At 40.5% G+C, this 21,260-nt stretch overlaps 3 protein-coding genes across 7 annotated transcripts in view; all 3 read left to right on the top strand.

Annotated features, from left to right (window-relative positions):
* Nucleotides 1-13,681, top strand: part of SYTL2 (synaptotagmin like 2) — a 53,176-nt gene extending 39,495 nt beyond the window's left edge. For 3 of the 5 annotated variants that reach the window (XM_033516428.1, XM_015641812.3, XM_015641840.3), the window contains exons 9-20: nt 198-299; nt 1,267-1,320; nt 2,839-2,886; nt 3,974-4,068; nt 5,682-5,801; nt 6,795-6,964; nt 7,571-7,673; nt 8,104-8,274; nt 8,621-8,699; nt 9,607-9,706; nt 10,461-10,666; nt 11,654-13,681. In XM_033516428.1, the coding sequence (XP_033372319.1) occupies nt 198-299; nt 1,267-1,320; nt 2,839-2,886; nt 3,974-4,068; nt 5,682-5,801; nt 6,795-6,964; nt 7,571-7,673; nt 8,104-8,274; nt 8,621-8,699; nt 9,607-9,706; nt 10,461-10,666; nt 11,654-11,799 (1,394 nt within the window). In that variant the 3' untranslated portion in view covers nt 11,800-13,681. The remainder of the gene's footprint in view (nt 1-197; nt 300-1,266; nt 1,321-2,838; nt 2,887-3,973; nt 4,069-5,681; nt 5,802-6,794; nt 6,965-7,570; nt 7,674-8,103; nt 8,275-8,620; nt 8,700-9,606; nt 9,707-10,460; nt 10,667-11,653) is intronic. The other 2 variants (XM_015641822.3, XM_015641832.3) reach the window with 2 other exon arrangements.
* A 2,607-nt stretch (nt 13,682-16,288) lies between these two features.
* On the top strand, nt 16,289-18,222 carry CCDC89 (coiled-coil domain containing 89). Its single transcript, XM_015618986.3, is given in 3 exon segments — nt 16,289-17,083; nt 17,085-17,180; nt 17,182-18,222. Coding segments are annotated over 3 exon segments (1,026 nt in total). The 5' UTR covers nt 16,289-16,403; the 3' UTR covers nt 17,432-18,222.
* A 1,980-nt stretch (nt 18,223-20,202) lies between these two features.
* Nucleotides 20,203-21,260, top strand: part of CREBZF (CREB/ATF bZIP transcription factor) — a 4,664-nt gene continuing 3,606 nt past the window's right edge. The window contains exon 1 of the mRNA XM_015620075.3: nt 20,203-20,881. Coding sequence (XP_015475561.1) covers nt 20,434-20,881 — 448 coding nt within the window. The 5' untranslated portion in view covers nt 20,203-20,433. The remainder of the gene's footprint in view (nt 20,882-21,260) is intronic.

Here is a 21,260-nt window from a genome sequence, read left to right as displayed (position 1 = left end):
TTTAGAGAGAGCAAATGGACACTTAAAATTAGATGTTTATTTTATTTTTGATTCATCTTGTATTTTCACTGAATGTTCGCTGTCTTTTCTAACTGTCAAAATAGATTCTCATGAGAAACCTGTGACTGGTTCTTCATTGACTTGCTTAAAGTGGCACGTCTGTGTGTGCAGTGTTCATGTGTTTTGTCTCATAACAGGTTCTGAAGAAGAATTAAACCCTGTTTTGATGGCTTTGAAAAGGAGTGCAGATAGGAAAAAGCCTTCCAAAAGTCTAGAGGACATTCCATCAGCTACCTCAAGTGAGCACAAAGCTTGTGTGTGTCTCCCATGACTCCCAGTTTGGCTTAAATGTGTTCATACTGGTCTTCCATACAGCCTTGCTAAGTTGTGGCTTTGGTTTTGTTTCTCAGTAAGCTGTATGGAGTTTGTACTTTGGAACCAGATTATTTTCTCATATGGTTTAATTTTCAGTTCTTGGTGTTAATTTTGGAACAAGGCTGGTCTGTGAAGCAGACATCTTCCAGGAGTGCACTGTGTTGATCAGTGATTAATTGTTTCTTGGATAGTTTTTCAATTGTGGAAGTATTGGCAATTACCCAAAACAGTAATGAGCAACTACTCTCATTGTCTTCTGGTTGCTAGCTTGGGTTGAATAAGTAGACAATGAAAGCATGAAAACCAGACTTTAGTAATGGTTTAGTAATGATTGGCCAGTGTATTCTAGCAGTAAATATATCAACCTCATTTTAAGAGAATATGGCGAGATTAATATTATACTTAAAATGAATTCCCGGCTTCCCTCAGTAGCCTACTTGGATTCCTTGGGTTTCATTAAATTATTATTCCTGTCTCATTTCACCCTGCCCCTGAGTGTTTTCATGCCTCTCATGTCTAATGGGGAAGACACAGACTGAACTTCTATTTGTGAACTGAAGCATGGAGATGTATGTTTTTTTAAAGATACTGGCAAGTTGTTCTTCTAATACTGCTACTGCTTTCTTCTAACCAGTTTTTAGGTTTTAGGTGTGCACTAACATTGTTGCAACAACACACTGATAGAAACTATGTCACCATGAGACCCTTGCTTGGATATAGGCTTTGAGGTAGAATGTCAAGTAAAAGCCTCTCTTGAATTTAACTGTTCCCATGGCTCTGCTGGTTTGTCTATGGTTTTGGTCCTCATTACTCTTAATTCTGTGATTGTCACTGCCATCCATTTTATACCAAATAACAAAATCTCTAACTGTGTTGTTTTTTCCTGCACAGATAAAGAAAAAATAAATAAACCAAAGGAAGAATTAGTTCTTAGTGATGAAGATGGTAAATATAATTTGTGTCTGCATGGAAGTTTGTTGCTTTTTCAATGGCTTCAATGGTTTGCTACTGAAGTTTTATTTTTTTTCTAAACCAATAATTATATTGTGTTTTTAGATTTGGTTAACTTCAGCATGGCTGGAAAGCTTTTGTAGAATTCTGTTGTGGTGTTTATTCTTAAGGAATCTATTTATGTCCTCCCGTATCTGTAGAAACTGTGCCACTTATTAGTGTATTCTTTTCCTTCAGTCATTTAGCCTGTGAGTTACTGAAATCATTGGGAGCTTTGAACACAAGCTCTTTGAAAGAAATTTTCCTCAGTAAATATTTAATTTTTCTATTTATCTGTTGCATTGTAAGATTCAAGATGACTTTTGCTAGTGCAAAAGACCCTTCAGAATACTGCAATTGGAAAGGAACCTCTCTAAATATCCCTGCCTTAGTCCTATAAAGTAGCATTATTCTAGGCAATAGATGAACTTCTGGATCAACTGCTGATATCATCAGTCCATTAGTACATTACAGATGCCTTACAGTTAATTTTTTCAATATACTTTTAGAAATTCCAAATCTAAGAAAAACAAAAAGCATACCTGCTCCAAGAACGTGTCGAAATAAACAGAATTGAAAAGCATCAAATAATATTGATTATGGTGGAACATAGCACACAATTCTTTATTTACTGTATTGTAGCACTGCAGTTTTAAAAGAACTCTTGTGTGCAATTCTATTTTTTATTTCATGGTTTAGATGCTTTAAAGCCTTGTGCATGCCAGTGGCCCATAGTATCAATAGGATAGTCATAGCATATTAGGATACCTACAGCACCCAGTAAAGTAACAAGATTAAGCACCATCCTGCACTCTGCTTTCAAGTGGAGACCCCTACTGAAAGCCTGTTTGACATTCAGTGTGAATGTGTAGAGGCTAACCTGAAATTCAAGGCGAACTTGAATTTTATTTGTTAAGACTGAAGTTATGAAAAAATGACACAGAGCCAAATTGATAGCTGTACAGGCAGAATAAGGCAGGTTTTTTTGAAAGGACTGTTCTTTTGGAGCAGTGAAAGGACTGATGTTTTTAGCTTGTGCACTTTTATTACGCTCATATTTTGTTATGATCCAGCTCCTCAAAGGAGAACAGCAGCGCAAGACACAGAAATGGAATCATAGAATTTTTTAGGTTGGAGAAAAGCTTTAGTATCATCAAATCCAACCATTAACTCAGCATGGGCAAGTTCACCACTGAGCCACGTCCCTAGTTCCTGAATTTATGTTCGCATAAACAGTCTCCATGATGCACCAAAATCAAACAGATCTAATGCCCATACAGGCCTCATACCTAAACCACTACTAACTGTTGGAAGGAAAAAAAAACCCCACAAAGTTCATGGCGTCTGGGGAAGTAAAAAAACCCCAAAACCACAAAAAAAACCCAGGAAAACCCCACATATAAAGTATATTGATGCTATTTATAACCTTGCAAAACTGTACTGCTGAATGACTGTTAATACTGCACTGAGCAGGTCTGAAACCTGATCAGCATCAAGAGAGGACTGGAACTGCAGCAGGAAGTGAGTAATAGGATTCTTCCAGCAGATACTGGAGAGACTTTTCCTCTGATAGCTGAACTAGTAAATTAACAATACTCTTTCATTTAACAACTAACAAGTTACACATCTGGAGTAGCTACTTGCTCTAAGTACTGCATCTAATTGCATACTGACAGTAACTGATCTGTTGAGCACTAGCTGAGTTTTGACATCAATAGCTTTGCAAAAGTTTCACTGACCTTGCAGACAATCCCATTGTCTGCAGTGTTTAGTTTTCTGAAATAAATACATGCTCCTGTAGCTGGCTGGTTATTGATCATTTTCTGTCACATGATATTGATGCATCTCACAATGTGTATGCAGTTCATCTTTGTGTATTAAATATAAGTAGGGCTAGAGCACGAAAAATTCTGAGGATCATGAGCTTACTGCAGACTTTATTTTTGCAAGTCTAGCTTGTACAATTAGGTTTTGTACAGTGAAAGACCACAGAAGTAAGCTGTAGTAGAGGTATGCAAGTATGGAAGAGACAAAGTGCAAAAAAGTGCATCATTAATAAGATATGGATCTTATAATTAAGTAGGAATACTTGCATCTTCCTTGGTCAGGTCTAGAATTTGCTTGATTTACACAAATTTGCCTATTGCAGTTAAATAGACTGAGTAAATAGACCAGAATTTGGCTTGTATGCTGACTTCTTACTAAGAATATTATGATAATTTGAATGTCAATGTTGTTATTGTTAGTGCAGAAGTGTGCTTATTCTTGTTCTAGGAAGAAAATATAGAAGGTAATTTCAATGTTTTCTTTATCACTTTTGATCAGAATTTGCTTGTAGCGCCCAGGCTGCCTCATATCAAGCAATATTTCTGGTCCTGTTGAAGTTTGTTGGTCATTGTTATAGGCAATGCCAAAGTAGATTATTCTTCTTAATGACAGCTTCTCTGAGTCCTATGGGAGAAAAAAAAAACCCCTGGCATCCAAGCTGGTTGTGCATGTGCATGCATTTCATCCAAAGTGGTTTGCTTCTAACTGCATCCTGTTATGGAATCTCACTGTTCTGATGTACAAACATGTTTTTGAAGCCTTTTGAATTACTGCTTTGCAGTTTCCACAGTGACTTCACAGCCTGCTAAACTCTTTTCCAACCCTGAAAAGCTCAAAGGACTGAGCAAGTCAGTACCATCATTCTTACAGGAAGAGGTAAGCACCATCTCTGAAATGTTATAGTTTCAGGTACCTAACTAATTCTGTGCAAGTTTCAGAACTCCCAATGACATGCCATGCTTGATTATTGTTGTTATCGTCATCATGGTGTGAACCTTGGAATAAGCTCAGAGGCCATATTCAAATCTCCTAAAATGACTTGAAGCTTGAAAGTGGTAAGCAATTTGAACTGTTAGGCCTATGACATCTATGGTTCTCTGTCAGAAGAATCACAGAATTTTTGGTTTGGAAGGGACCTTAGAGACCATCCAGTTCCAGTCCCCCTGCTAAGGAACATCTTTCACCAGACCAGGTTGCTCAGGGCCCCATCCAACCTGGCCTGGGACACTTCCAGGGGTGGGGTCAGCCACAGCTTCTGTGGGCAACCTGTGACTGCTGTGACCACCCTTACAGTGAAAAATTTCTTCCTAATCTAAATTTAAACCTATTATCAGTTAGTTTAAAGCCAATTCCCCCTTATCCAGTTACCATATATCCTTCTCCTCTAGGAGGACATAGAATTTTTCTCTCTTTCAAAGAGTCCATGTAACCGGACTGATTATCCACACTGCTTAACTGTTACTTCACTCTGGATTTATTCTGTGCAGTCCTAAATAGCACTCCCCAAAGCAATTTTCTCTCAAGAGGCTTTGCCATAGATAGGCTGGACATTTTTCAGTCCTTATCATTGACCTCTGAGACAGAGCAACAATCCTGGTCTTCCTTTACTCAACAAAATAGACATAACCAGATTTTATAAGCAAAATTAAAAAGTCTTTATATGCTAAATGTTTATATAAATAACTATTTTCTTAATGTGTGTAGAAATTTTACTAATCTTGTATCTGTTATTAGAAGATCTATGACACCAGTTCAAAACTGTTTGAAAGAGTGGGGAGATCTTGTAAATTGTTCCTGTGGGGAATACAACAGGATAACAGTTTGTGTAGGAAGGCACATATGGGAAGGGGATCAATTCTTTAGTGCAGAGATAGAATTGAGATGGAATGGGGTCGTGAGTACATAACCTGATAATGACCAAGGAAACAAAAGCTGCAATTTCCTCATGGAAAAGCAAAGCCCTGCCTGTCCTCTTGCATGAAAGACTTTGGAAAAACCATTCATGGTATCCAGTGCTGTTCTCTGAATGTTACCTTCTGGCCAGGTGTCCTGAAGAGAGAGGCAGAGAACTGACAGCATTTACCGTCTAACAGAAAGGACTGTAAAATGACTGAGCATTATCAATTGCATAGGTTATGCATGAGACAGTGACACAGAGAAGTTGAGTTTAACTGTCCCAATAAACTTTGTAATTTTTCATTGCTACTTGAGATTTAAAACAGACAAACAAACAAACCCCCAAACCTGGTTGCATCACTGCTTTAAAAAATTATCAGTGTAGGCTGTTCATCAGAAAAACTCTCAACTTTAAATGCATGACCTAATTCAAGAAATATTATTCATGTTGCACTAAAAGGGAAATTAAATTCAGACTTCCACTGAGTCTCAATCTGCATTAAAATTCTGTTTGTTTGGTTTTGGTTTTTTTTAAATTTTCCTTGTGATTATAAAGAACGTACACAGACTTTCTTTCTGTGATGTTTTTGTAGAGTGATGACAGAGAGACAGATACAGCATCAGAAAGCAGTTATTCCTTTGGCAGAATTAAGAAGAGTCCCAGCTCTCTAACCAATCTTAGCAGCTCTTCTGGCATGGCCTCCTTATCCTCTGTATGTAAACCAAAGCATTATTTTAATGGCACTTTGCTTTTGCTAATTTCTCCAATATTGTTTTGGCTCTTACCTCATTCATTTGTCTTTCTTCCCTTGTCATCTGTCTCCTTCTTTCCACTTCTCTTATATGAACATAACATAATTCCTTGCATGGAATTGCCTGAAGCAAGTAAAGTACAATTAAATAGATTTTTTTTTTTTCCTTGTAGTATATTGGAGCTTGTTCGGGGCTCTGAACAAAGATATGGATTTTACCTTTAGAGCTTACATTTGTAGCTGAAAATGAGGAACAATTCATATAGGACAAACATTTAGAAAGGGAGAAAGGGGAGAGAGATAAATGAAAGCAGGAGATATTGATATATCAGGTGTGTAGTTGAGTCAACTAGATAACCAAAAGTCATTGGTTTATATGGACTTTGAGTAAGAAAAACAGAATTCTGGGGAAGGATGTTGGGATAAAATACATATATGTATGGATACATCTTTCTTCTTCTCTCTCTTTAGTATTTAATTTTCAGTGTTTTATTTAGTTGCATATTTAGGTACATAATTCAGCCATATAGACTTTATTAATCTTCTTGTTAGTATTTTAAGAAAGTCTATTTTCCTAAACTTTTAGGCTTGTTTTCTTCTAGAAGATCAGCTGAGAAGATTTAGAACTAATATGTCAAGGATCTGAGCAGTCAGTCTTCAGATCTACAGCATCCTATAATTTAATTTCTTCTATCTCAATGCAGTAAACCCATTCAGTTTTTTTCTTTTTTTGGTAAGAATCCTGGTCTAACCCCTTTGATTTCCAAATATCTTTCCTTCATTAATCTGCTTGCTGAGAAGCTTGTATAACAGTGTCCATTACATTTTATTGTTACATCTAAAGAGATACAGTTGATTTCTTTACTGTCTGAATCCTGAGCACAACTACCCTGATCCTGAAATATCTGGTGAAATTCAATGTCTGGAAAATATTTCTCCTCTTGTACGATGCAGGTGAGCGGCAGCCTAATGAGCATCTATAGTGCAGACTTTGGCAATGTTGATGTGAAGGGGAACATTCAGTTTGCCATTGATTATGTGGAACAGCTGAGTGAGCTCCACATCTTTATTTGCCAGTGTAAAGAGCTGGCAGTAGCAGATGTTAAGCGACAGCGTTCAGACCCGTAAGTACAAAGAATGCATTTCTTTTCTAATGGAAGTCTTTATTTTAATGTGGAAATGAAGATTTCTGGGGTTTTCCAGTCTCTCTAGCCTCCTGGAGTAAACCATCAAAGAAATAGATGAAGAGGCTATAATGTGCTTTGTGGTTTTTTTTTAAACTCTGATTTAATATAGAACAACCCTTATAAATGGGTGTGTATATATGTTAACACAGAAAATGAACACTTTAAAGAATATTAAATGACCTTTTAAAATACCATTTTTCAGATGGTAAATTCCACTTTGATATGTTTTCAGTAGGATTAGCACCTATAAATATGACATTTGGGCCTGCTATGGGTATATATTCTTTATTTTCATGTTCTGAGGAGATATTTCACCAGATTTTCCCCTGGAGAAGGATATTATAAGAAAGTTATGACATACATCACCACTGCTGTTTTAATTCTTAAAAATACAAGCTGAATAACATAATGTCTACTCAAGTGGATTTCTTTTACTTTGTAAGCAAATACTTGTGTATTTTGTAAGGTGAAGTTGGAGAAGGTCTGGATTTTTTAGGATTTGGGATTTTCTTAACCCTTCTAACAACCCTGTCTCAATTTTAGGTATGTAAAGACCTACCTGCTTCCAGAGAAATACAGACTGGGCAAACGGAAGACTTGTGTCAAAAAGAAAACTTTTAATCCAGTCTATAATGAAATACTGCGGGTATTTATCAAACTATTACTAGACACAATATACTTACTGTATGTGTGATGTGTGAGGAATCTCAGCTTTTGGGCACAGGTCTAGATTACACTCAAAAGGGACATTAGTATGGGAGGGATTGCCCTGCAGAACTGGTCGTGTGCTTCCATTGATAGGTCAGCTCTGCAGTGATCTCTGGGTCCAGCATTGAGAACACTGGTGGCTCTATGCTTTTATGTGTAAACAAACATGACCCACGTATGAGCTTAAGGTGATAGAAATAAAAAGTAAATAGTTGTGTTTTGTTGTGGTTTGTATGCTTTCTGAAATGCAGAAGTGAGCAGTTATGGATAATATAAACCCGGACACTTTTTTCTAACCGTATCACTTTCTGATACAGCACTGGTAAAAATTCAACTTAATTTCTTATTTGCTTACTTCTTCCTGGCAGTATAAAATTGAGAAGGAGCTCCTAAAGAATCAAAGCCTCAATATCTCTGTCTGGCACAATGATACCTTTGGGAGGAATAGCTTCCTTGGTGAAGTGGAGCTGGATTTAGGAACTTGGGACTGGAATGATCCATCCAATAAGCAGATAAACTGGTTTCCTCTCAAGCCAAGGGTAGGTTGGCTGTTTTGCATTTTCTGCTGTGTAAGTGCAAAACCAAATCATTATTTAAGCTTGGTCTTGTGTGTTCTGTGGGTTTTGTGCTGATTATAGTCATAAATACTTATACATAGAAATACAGTTCTGAGATGTCTTTTAGTATAGCTAGCTATTAACAAAAAACTTTCTCACAATCTAAGGAGTAGGAATTTCAAAGTATTTGTCATATGACAATGAAATCTGTCAGTGCAACAGAAATCTGAAGGCGCCTGTTAACCAAATACGGAGTAAACCTTCTGAAGATATGGAGCAAGTGCAGCACCATTTTAATATCAGATGTTTGTTTTATTTTTCATTTCAGACTTCAGCAGTAACTCTTAATCTAGAAAACAGAGGGGAGATGAAACTAGCCCTCCAGTATGTCCCACATCCAATTGGAGGTAAGCATTACTGCTTTGCTTGGATTTGTCAAGCCTTTGGGAGTTTTGTCCTTTTTTTTAATTAAAAAAAAAAAAAGGCCCTTGTTTAATGTTTGTCATTCACTTCAGACAGCTTCTTTCAACATAAAAGTTTTCTGTTTTCTTCCTTAGAGGATTAAGTCACTCTGATTGTGAATACAGTTAAGGACCCCAAAGACTGTTTTGAGATCTTTTGTAGTTTTTAATGTCACTGATGAAGAAATTACCTGATTGTCATAATCTAAAATCTGTAATGCAATATATACATGTAACAAAATTCTGTTTTCTGTATAATTTTAGAGATTATAAATCATCAGGCAGATGCTGTGATGGGCTAAACAATGATAACACACTGAATTTCAAGCAATACTAGATGTAGAAGTAGCAGCAGATATTTAGAAGGCATAAATTTATAGCAGTCTGATCAGTTTGGTTTAATCTTGTCTGGCAACAGATAGTGGACAAATCTGAGAGTGAAGTCAGGTCAGGTCTTTAATCCAGACAGACAGTCAGTCAGTAAGAATCAAATATATTAAGAGCATGAAAGAGCTTATTTGAAAATACGACAATAAATGCTAACATCACATAGGCTGATGACAAGCTGATCTGTTTGTTTATCTAGAGTCTTGGGAAGAGAAGACCAGTGGCATGCGTCTGCTTAGTTATATCAGAAGAAAAGTCATTGTAGGAATGCAGACATGATGTGATCTTGTAGTACTTTGATGGGATGAAGATTTCAACTTTCAGAGTACAAAGAGCAATGTTGAATTAAGATGTGAGATAAGTCCAGGCTGAATATCACCTCGACAAATGGGCAAGAACTGCTGTGTAAGACAAAATATATTTAAAAGGCATCTCCTTCAGCAGATATTTTGTTTTATTTTTACAGGAAAGAAGACTCTATCTACTGGCGAGGTCCACATCTGGGTGAAGGAATGCCATAACCTCCCTCTTCTGAGAGGCAATAGGCTCAACTCTTTCATTAAATGGTAAGAATTGTGGTTGAAGTCATCAAACGTGATGGTCTAATAATGCTACCATCGTACTTTCTAATTGTGTCTTCTTTTTCTACATTCATATGAAAAGAACACTGAATTGCTTTCTCATTCTTCTTTAATGTAGTGCAAATTGTCCTGCATAGTTTACAACTTCCAGATACTAAGTATGTACCACCAACTAAAACTTACAGGGAGAGATTTCTGTGTCATTATTACACTTTGGTTTTGTCTCTCAGTCACTTGCTGGAAGGACTAGTCAAACTGTTCTGGCTTTTATTCACGTTTAAGCAAAGCACGGTTGTGGTTTAGCTTAGCAAATTTGGGGAGGAGACAAGCGTGAAATAGTGTAACAGTGTGAATACATAGTTGCATTTCTTCCCCCTTCATTTCCGCCTACAGACTAAAGATGTGAAGAGACAAGAATAACAAGGTGGTTGGGGAGATCTCTGGCAGCAAAAAATGTTTCAGCATCATCAGTGATAACACAGCAAATAAACTCACTTGTGCCTCTTCCCTGCCTGACTTGCCCTTACATCCTCTGAAACACAAGGGTGGATACCTGCTGCCAGTATTTCCTGTAAGGGGCTGAGAATGTGACCCTTCACTCCATCTCTGTAAAGCACCTTATCTTCAGTTCTACTTTAACATGCAAAACACAGTTAATCAGCAGCTTTTGCCTTTTTAGTATGTTTAATGCAGGCTGTGCTGTACAAGTGCAAACTGACAGTGCTTTTTCTCTCTGAAGTACCATTCTTCCAGACACCAGCAGAAAAAGTCGCCAGAAAACAAGGACAGTTGCAAAAACGACAAACCCGGTATTCAACCACACCATGGTCTATGATGGCTTTAGACCAGAAGATTTAAAAGAAGCCTGCATAGAACTCACAGTCTGGGATCACAACAAACTAGCAAACCATTTTCTGGGGGGCCTCCGGATAGGCCTTGGAACAGGTACTGGACAATCACCACATTTATACTTAATTTACAAAGCAGTCTTGCCTTTTTTTTTTTTTTTTTCCCTTTTTCATTTCTTCTCTTTTCTTTCAGTCTTTCTTTTCTCTTGAACAAGTTCATTCAGAAACATACCTATTCTTCAGAACAGATCCTGAAATGTAAATAATAGTAGTGTTAGGAGGATTAGGATGACTGTCAAGGAGTAGTATTGGAAAGAAACCTATGTGTGACCATACATTGTATCTGGTACTGTTTAAAGTACAAGAATATGCTATTCCTGCACCTGAAAAGTGATAATGTTTTGCAAACTTACTCATGCAAAAAAATAGTCTAAGACAGCAGTGGGTGGAAATAGAAAGATCAGGAATGCAGGATAAGATTGGAAGATACTGAATAGGAAAATTATAAATGCAAACAAGTTATTAGCATAAGGGTAATATAAGATGTGCAGATATAACAACAGGAAAAGCATACAATTCTTTTATTTCTCCCTTCTATTCTGCCCTCTGATCTGAGGGGAGAATGTATTTGGAGCCTTCTCAAGAAATGCAATGTACAAACTACTTTTCACAAAATAATTTCTTGCATGGTTCACCATAGTAACCTAAATTACAAATTAAAATACTAAATCTTAATTTGAATTTTAGAGTACCCAAGGTTGAATTTCAGTACAAAATTAGTACCCTGTTTTATTGTTAAACTTTCTCAGATGCATGGGCAATTGGCATCTTTTCCCTTGGGATTGCGACAAAAAGACCAAGGATAAAAAAACCCACAAACTCTGGACCAAGATGGCAAAATTTGTGTGAAATTATTGTAAATTGTATTTGACAAAATTTCTCAAGAGTAAAAATATAGAACTGAATCTCCAAAGCATTAGGTCAACTATCTGAGGAGGTGTAACCACTTTAGAGCAGGCAAATTTGATTGTTTGCACTTAATTCTTCAGCACATTATTTTCTTTTAAAATTGACATTTTTCTAGGCAAAAGCTATGGAACTACAGTAGATTGGATGGATTCTACTTCAGATGAAACTGCCCTTTGGGAGAAGATGATGAACTCTCCGAACACCTGGATAGAAGATACACTACCTCTCAGGATGCTTATGGTTGCAAAATTGACAAAATAAGGTGGATTTTTATTTGTTAGTGTCAAAAAGAAACCTTGGGAATGAAATTAAAAGCATGGGGGTGGAACTTTAGAAGAGGAACACAGTAGCTTTTTTGTCAGTTTCTGCTCTGTTACTGTTCTGGTTTTGTGCTGTCAAATGTCACTTTGTATTTCAAATTGAACATCTGCTTGCAGATCATTATGTAAATTGAAGGGATTTTAGAATTATTCACGGAAAGCAACTTCAAGAAAGAAGGTGTTTACAGAACTCAGTGTCAGAGGTAGCTGTGATATCTGGATGACTGTGTTGTCTAACTGAAGCATTGCTGATCCCTTAAAAATCCAAATAACCAGCAGAAATATAAGAGCATGTCAACTGTTTTGTACATTGCTAGGATTTTTCATGAAGTCTTACTGATAAGACAGCAACATTAGTGTTAAAGCTCATTGGTATGTGTTTGTATCCTCATTATGCTGTGTCAGATCTCTCCAGCATGAAATGGTCGTGAAGAACTCAGTTTTTGCAAGTTCCTCTAGTTGTAATTGTACATTTCTAGGACATGAAAGTTACTCCCCCAATGAAAGAGGCGTGGCATGAAGTGGTACTGTCGATGTCCTGTTCTACAAGGTGCAGAGGACCTTCTTCCAATGTACTGTAAAAAATCAGGGTTATAAAAAATTTGCTTATACATGTGTTAATCATCTTGCTAGCATACAATACTTAAGCGCTGAAGATGTAAAGGTGAAACTATTTTTATTCCAGTGCTACTCAAAAGGATCTAAACGTGCCAGTTTTAGTGATGACAAAAATGTTGGGTATTTATTCTCCAAAGTGCACTTGTTTGTACCTGTATCCATTAGCTTGTTTTGGTTTTTATTTTTGCAAAAAGTGAACTTACCTGTGCTTCAGCGCCACCGTTAGGAGACTGGTAGGACTGTGGTGGGCTTTGCTTAGTTTTGAGGCATAGGAAATAAGACTGCAATTTGTAACTTGTAGAAATGCTAGTAGATAAATACATAAAGTACAAAATATATTAATTTTGTTTTCTTTTTTTTTTAAATAAATTCAGCCTATTTAAATGAAATAGGAATTCAGTTTTATTACATGCCAGTGGTTTATGTTAGCCATTCAGCATGCAATGTAACAAAATGCAGACAAAAAACATTTTTGAAAATAAATACACAGTTTTTTACTCCAGCTAAGTCTAAAATCTGGTGAAATCTTTTACTTCAGTTAGAGCAGAGGGGAGAAGGGAGCTCTTCACAACTCCAAAGCAATTGGTTGATTTAATCATACAAATTTAAATGCTACTTGGTATTTATTATACACTATGAATGGAAAAAAAGAAAGATGCTATTCAACCTACCAGGGAATCCACTTTCCTCTTGTCAACCAAGCAGTCTGTGGAGTTTACCAATGTCAAAAGCAGTTTGCCAGTCTGATATCTTCCTGCTTCAGGTGTTTTGGATGAGATTAGTAACTGCTGCAGCTTCCACTCTGCCAGACATATAAAAAACACCTTTTGACTAGGGAACATGTGCACATGACACTTCAGAACAATGTGTTCTTACCAACATGATTCTCCATTCTTGAAGAGCCACTCTTGAAATTATGGTGATTCTGGAAAAGAATAGGCACCTAATTTATTTGTATTCACTCCTTATGTGAATTAATTTTTCACCTGAAAACAGAGGTTGCTGTGAACGTGACCTTCAGTTTCTCAGGATAAATGTTTTTATTGCAGTTGTATCTCCTGTGAAGCTCAAATATACTGCTAAGTCAAAACAGCTTTGGGTTCTGTTGTAGGGATAGGCAAGTATCATGTAATGTGCCATGGTCTATACAAAATTTTAATACTTGAACTTCATTGCTATCGAAATAAAATGTTTTGTTTGTGACAGTGGCAATCTCCTTGTCTTCTGTTCAAGTAGAAGAAATTCTGTGTCTTGCTGGTTTTTAGCCCTCCAAGAAACTGACACAATTTTCTGGTCTCCCAAAAGACTGCATACCACCACTCCCAAAAGACTCTGCATACCACTTTTCAAATTTTGAAAAGCTACCTGAACATGAATTTAAGATTTACTTGCACACTGCACTTGTAATTAACTAGTTTGATTAGCTAATGACACAGAAGTACTATGTACTCATCTAGGTTAATCAAGAAACTGAGCCAAGTAACATAAACTGTCCCATAAGTACAAAAATCCCTCCCCAGTTTTTAATACCTCTTTTTTTCATCATATACAGAATTCCTTACTTCAGTAGTATGATAATATGCTGATAGAGAAATGAGAGTTGGGAAGCTGATTAAGACAAAAAGTTTCAAGAAACTTGTTACTTTGCTCTCAAGTCAAAGGAAAAGCCTTTAGTCATCCATAACCAAAATTTTAAAAGGTGCATAATTAGCTATCATTAAAGGGCAGTTTGATAAATTAATAGCTATGCTTTGTCATAAAGGTGAACTGGAATTAAGAATCAAAGCAGCCACACTCCTATAATATTTTTATGTATATTCATTCTTGTCTGGAGAGACACAACAGTTCCTTCCTCTCTTCTCCTTCATGTTACAAGTTCATCTTTATTTTAGCTCATAATTTATTTTTTTTTTTAGTACCCAAGTGTATATATGCATATATACATATGTGTATATCTTCTAAATTACACGGTTTTCACTTGCTATAAACCAGGCTTCAAAGTCCTAGGTCTTCTTTTGTGCTCTGTGTTCAGAAACCTCCCAGCTCTGCAAGTAAAGGCTGCAAGCCTGAGCTGATGCAGCAACTCCCATTGCTTTTGGTTTTACTCATTTTGAAATGCATACTGTGCCCTCCTTCTCTTGTTTGCTTCATGTCTGTTACCCACAGCACTCTCTTCTTTCTCCTTTGTATCCTTTTCCAGAGAATTCAGCAAAACCTGCACTGACTTCTTTCTTGCAGTTGCATTTATTTTTCCCTTCTCTATCCTATCTGCCAGATTTTTATTAGCTGCTGAATAAAGTTGCAAATTGTTCAGGGGAAGGTCTGTCTTTATTTTCTATGGACCTTGAGTGTGGTCTGAGGTCAGAGCCTGCTATTCGGATCTCTTCTGGCATGTGCAGGGCATAAGCTGAGAACGAGGAGTTGTTCAAGCTTGGAAATTCTCTTTCCTTTTCTAAATCTGTGTGCTTTTGAGAGTGTCAGCAATGTTTGTTTGCTAAGAAACTGCCAGAGAACTGCCAGCTCTTTCAGCCACCCTGGTGGGCTGGCCTGGCTCCAAGCAGCATGGATGAGGTCATGAGCTCTGGAGTGACTGGATTCAGCATCTTACCTCTATGGTAACACAACCTCACAATAGGAGAGAAAACAAACAGGAGAAAGAAAATACCTGGTAAGAAAATAGTTTTCTCTTCTTAAACCTTGCTCTTCATTGTATTTCCACTGGATGGCCTAAACCTTTCCATCCTTCCCTCCCTCCTCTGTTATTTGCAAAGGATCCAAGGTAGCAACAGCAACAGCAGTCAGAGAGTGCAGGATGGTGGAGGCAGAGCTGTGTCTGTACTAATAGCAATTACTAGTAGCAGTTGCTACTACACAGCTCTGAAATTCTTTGTGCTTCACAGGCATTTATTTATTTTTGTTGTACATTATCTTCCATCCTTGCTTTAAGCTTCCTTCCCACATCCAATCCTTACCTCTAGTCAAAGCTCGGAATTCACAAAACCTGATTATCAGCATGCTGTTTCAGGTCTGCATCCACATGAAAAACTTGTAGATGAATTTTAGGCTAATTTTTCAAATGTTTAAGTAGCATGCTGTGTGATTCAGCACCAATAACCTTTTTGGTGCATATGTAATATCAATATTTTCCTTATTTGAAGAAGAACCAAATTTTTATAATTACACACTTAAAATAATCCCATAGATCAGTGTGCAAACTGAGATGAGGAGCTGTTTCTCCAGGAACAGAGGCTTTGTATCACAAAACATTCACTAATTATTAACATTGTATAGATCTTTTATTTCATTCATAAATCTCTAAGCATGGGGTAAGGCTATTCAGTTATTTTTAACAAGCAATGTACTATCATAGAAATCTTGTGAATCTATTAGAAGTTTGACGTAACCCTCCATGTTTTATTTGCAGTTACAATACAGAGCTGAAAGAGAAAATAAAGGCAGAGGGAAAAGATTGCGTAAGGAATTATTTACAGCTTTATCACTTACAAGCTTTTTACCTAAATATAATAGCAGTTCTTGTAGCTACAAGGGCAGTGCCTCAAGAAGGAATAATTAGTGAAGCTAGTCATCAGCAAATGAATAGGCTTGCATAAATACTAAACCCACATTCTTTGCTTTTGCTCTTGGAGTCTGGCAACCTTGAGTCTCAGTGTGCCTGGCTGAACCAGAGGAGAGGGAGACCCAGCTGTGGTTGCTGGCTGACATTGGTTTTGGGAGGTCCTGTTCCCCCACATCACTTTTTCTTGACTTCCGGAGAAACACCACCAACTTAGAGCAGCAGTGTTGGCCACACGACCACTGGGCACTGTTTAATCATCCCAAGTGTCACTGACAGAAGCACCCATTGTAAAATTTTATCTTGTCTTTGCATGAAACAGGGGCTTCATGGCTTAGGAGACAGGAGTGGGGATGGCTGACTCCACAGGTGATCCAGAGATAGTCAAAGACATGGAAGATCTGACAAAAGGGTTGGAGGAGCTCTGTGAGAGCTCTAAGGAGTGGAGAGAGGAGGCACCGCTGCTTTCATACTTAGAACAGCATAATCATCTTGTCTCTATACTGAAGAAGAAAGTGGATGACACACATGAATGCTGCAGAGACCTGGAGCAGCTCAACATGGAGCTGAAGAAACTGAGGGCAGAGGATGCTGTGAAAGATAAAACCCAGACCCAGGGTATTCAGTATTTGGAGGGGTGCTTCATAGGTCTGGTCAAAAACCATTGAATAATGATCCAGTTCAAAAATGAACACAAAAAACAGCACATGCAGCTGTGGGAGGAGAACAAGCACCTGTGGCAGGACAGGGAAGCACTCTTCAGGCAGGCTGTGAGGGAGAAGGAAGCTGAAGTACTCCAGCTGGCAGCCCAGGCCAGGAAGCTCTCACTGCAGTTATGCTCCTTGCAGGAGAAATATGCTTATGAGAGTCACAGAGCCCGGGAGCGAGAGAAGGAGTTGCTGGAAGCTCAGAGCCAGCAAGCAGATGCCTATGCCTAGGAGGTGGATTCACTGAAGAAGCAGCTGCAGCTCCTACAGGAGAGGCACCAACAAGCTGCTGCAAGGGCTGAGCAGGCAGAGTCAGCAGAGGGCTCAGGGCAGCGAGCTGCAAGCCAAGCTGGAAAGGGCACACGAAGAGAAAGAGCAGCTACTGAAGCAGGCCATGGAAAGGAGCAAAGCTCTGCAAGATAAGGGAGATTCAGAAGCTGGAGAAGCTAGAGACCGTGGAAGAAGTCTTGCAGAGGGCAGGAAGGTGCCTCGAGAAAGAGGCAGCAGCAGCAGACAAAGATCTGAAGGTTCAAGAGCTCCTAGGGCAGCTAGAGCACAGCAATCAGCTGTTCAATGAACTCTTGTTGCGGTTGAATGCTTACAGAAAGCACAGTATGGATTTGCTGACTAAAGAGAGAGCTGTGAATGTCAAACTCCATCACTTTGTTGCATAACTGCAATTTTTTCTCTGTTCTCAACAGGTGTCTCTATGATAACACACCCCCCTGAATTTTGTTCCTCTCCATGGGACCATCCTCTGATTTCTTTATAGTGTCCTCACCAGCTTAAACCCTCCTCCACTGACAGTTCTGTAACCTTTTTGTCATTACACTTTTATGAATGTAAGTTGCTACACTCTTAAATCTGAACATGGATCATTGAACCAGTCAAACGTGACATGAATGATTAGGGTGGAAAACATAAATTTTGATTTGATTTATTTAGTGCTAATCTCTATTGAATCATAGGTTTTTTATTGTTAAATCACTTTATTTTTCATGATGACTGAAAGCTCGATCTCTTAGCCTTTTGTATTTGATTCTGCTTTGAAGTTCAACACAGGCTGGGCACATAGAGACTCTGAGGCCTCAAGAAAGAAATGCTACCTTGCAATATCTCTGAAATTCTTTAAATTCAGGGATATAACAGGTAATCTAATAATATCATAAAACAACTGATTCTCAAGCAAATTACTGTTTATAGTTTTCTACTAGTCTGACAGATTTCTGCAGTCATTTAAACCCTATTTAATGCCAGAGTAGTATTTATATCCCCATTCAGCTCAGAATAAATTGTCAAGTCTTTTGGATGATTTCAATCTGTTCTTTGGAATACGATGATGTTCTAGATGTTCGCTAGGGATTTTTTTCCTGTTTTTAGCTGTTTTCTGCAGATAAATATTAGTGATACACTCTTCCATTTTAAGCATGTCTGGCAGTTTTTGACAAAAAGAAAAATCTTTCCTGTCAGCACTGTTGTGATAGAGACCTCCCACCCCCTCTTGCTTGTCTCCTAGGCAAGAAGGAAGTTTTTTTGCTGCTGAGATTAAGCTCAGCAAATCTCTTTAAATCTCCAACAACAAAAAAAATACCAAAACAAAACCCAAAACAACCCAAAAAAACCAAAACAACCACCATGACAGGTCAAACAGCATTCCCCACCTGGGCTGTAGGCAGCTGCCTTCAGAGTACCTCAAGTTCTTTGCCACATGCTTATGCCTTGTGATAACTCAAGAATTTAGATAACGGATTGAGTATTTCTTGGTCCTGAGTATCTGTAAGCCACATGACAGTATCAGACTTGGTATCTATTGCAGTCATTTACAGAAATGACTGGAAGCAGCAGGTCAGGAGGCCAGTGACCAGTTCATCTCAAAGACTGGCTGAAGGTGGTTTCTGGCACAGGTTTCCCAGAAGAGCTGTGGATAACCCCATCCCTGGAAGTGTTCAATGTGAAGTTCGTGGGGCTCTGAGCAACCTGATCTAGCTGAAGGCAGCATGGTTTGGAACTAGGTAATTTTTAGGGTCCCTTTTACCCAAACCATTCTCTGCTTCTGACTCTACATAAGCAGCTGCTATCAGCCTTTCTTCTGGATTTCTCTGGACTGTCCTTGAACCCACACAAAGCCAGATGTGAAGTATTGCTCTACTATCTGCTGTGCAACAAACCACAGCATATCTGATCCTGGCTCCTACAAGTGTCATTCAACATGAGTCTTGTGGACCACATTCTCCTACTTTTTAACCATACTTCCCTGCTCCGAGGTGCCCACCCCCCATACACATTTAGTTAATCTCAGTGCTGGCAGCTACAGTGTAAATGCTAGCTGACTCAAGTTACACACTATGCCCTTGGTAGTGTGGCTGGCTGCTCTGTTTGAATTAGTCCATAGGCAACGAGGGGCACCTGCATCCCTCTGGTCACTGCAAGAGACCCTGAAACCAGGTGCGTAAATGCTCTAAAGCTGGGCAGAGTAAACCTCTGGCAGCACGACAGAACAGCCCCACAGGCTTCTGGCCCAGCCCCAGCCATGGAGTGTGGTGGGAAAGCCTCCACATTCTGCACTCCCCAGGGACGTCCTCCTTCCCACCCTTTGGCAATGTCTACGTGTGAGAGAGCTTCCCCCGACTCCCTCCCCCACAAACCCCTTGTCATTGCCCCCATTCCCTCCTTCAAACCCCTGTCACTCCCTCCTGTACACCCACATTTCCTACACACCTCTCATCCCCCCAGCTACACATGCCTCCCCTCACTCCCCCAGCCTCCCACACCTTCACCCTGCTGCCCACAAAAATCGGATTTGTTACCTGGTGTGCAACAAGCCAATAATTACACATGCGAGACATTAATTTATTTCAGAGTTGCACAGGCCTGGGTCCTCAGTGGTATTCCACAAATCAAACACACCAGCTATCAAATTTTTTTTCTATTTATACGTTTTAGCAAATAAGGGAATAGGTGTTACAAGCTACAAGTTACCTAATTCTCGTATTAATTAGTATTCTATCAGTTGATGATTCTCTCTTGTTAATTACTTTGCATGCTCAATCTTTTTCTTTTTTCGGGGTCGGTGGTCCGAAGTTAGTGGTTGAGATCTTCCCGTGTTGAAATTGTTTCACCCAGTCGGAGCTGAATTAGTGCAGTTGTCAAGTTGGGTTTATTAATTTATTCCTTATCGTGAGAGTTCTGCCAAATGTCCTTGAGGCCTGTAAATCCCGCATTCTTTGTGTCCACTATCAGCGGTACATCCTTCTTCTCAAGCTTTGTTAACCTCCCTCTAGGTCTGAGGTCATTGAAACATGTTGAGCCCTAAATCTTAAGAAGGTAATTTTAGTGACAATTTGTCCTTCTAACACCTGGAGATCCCTTAGAGCTGGCTGTCTCTCTGTTTCACGGATCTCCCCTCACGTTGATTAGGCTTGAAAGTACAGACATCAAACGCTAAACAACATCCCGTCTCAAGAAAATTTTTACATATTCCACATTTGCCAAAACCTCCCCCTCGCCATTCCCTCACGCGGCTTTCCCGCGCGCGGGCGCAGTCGCGAGGCGCCTCCATACCCCTCCCCACTCCCCGCCGTTTCCCGACAGGCCCCGCGGCGGGAGTGCCGGGCCGCAGCGTCGCGCCGCCCGCCGCCCTCGGGTTCCGTCCGGTCCCGCGGGCGCTTCTCCCGCCATGCGCCACAGCCTCACGCAGCTGTTGGCGGCCTCGGCCGGCGGGGCCAGCCCCTCGGGCGCCGTCTGGCCGCTGGCCGGAGCGGGGCAGGCCCCGAGAGGGCGGGATGGCGGCGGGGAAGGGGACCCGGGCCCCGCGCGGCCCAAACCGCAGCCGCCGCCGCGGCGGGAGCCCCCGGGCGCCCCGGAGCCTCGGCGACAGGAGAAGGAGGTCGAGGCACCCGGCGGCCCGCTGGAGGTGTGGGAGCAAGAGGACTGGTTCCCGGGACTGGAGCTGGGAGACCTGCTGGAGGCGGCCCGGCCGGACTGGGACCTGGACGCGGAGCTGAGCGGCTGCTTCTGTGGGGACCCGGAGCCGCTGCCCGCGCCGGGCCAGGGCCCGCGGCCGGCGGCACCCGGGCGGAGAAGCGGCGGGGCCGGGAGGCCGGAGGTCGCAGCCCGGGAAGCGCCCGGGAAGCGCTGGAAGCGGTGGCGGGGATGCCCCGAGCTCGGAGCGGGAAGCCCCGGCCTGGGAAGCGGGGAGCGGGAAGCGTGCCCGTACCTCGCACCAGGATGCGGCGGCAGTAATCCGCCTCTCCGGTCCCCGACGGGCTCTCGGTGTCCGGGGCGCACTGTTTGGAGGAGCCGGGGCTGACCGCCGACGTTCCCGGGATGTCCTTGAAGCCGCCGGCGGCTCCGCCGCTGCCGCCGCCGCCGGCGCGCAGGGCGCTCTCCAGCTCCGCCCGGGTCGGCAGCTTCTCCCGGGCCCGCCCGGTGGCCGCGGGCTCGGCCAGCAGCACGGGGCTCCCGCCGGGCTCGGCCCCTCCATCGCTCATCCCTGCGGGCGCC

This window comes from Parus major, chromosome 1 (genome assembly GCF_001522545.3).
Source record: "Parus major isolate Abel chromosome 1, Parus_major1.1, whole genome shotgun sequence".
Taxonomy (NCBI): domain Eukaryota; kingdom Metazoa; phylum Chordata; class Aves; order Passeriformes; family Paridae; genus Parus; species Parus major.
Note: the sequence above shows the minus strand (reverse complement) of the source record. Positions and strands in the feature narration are given on the sequence as shown.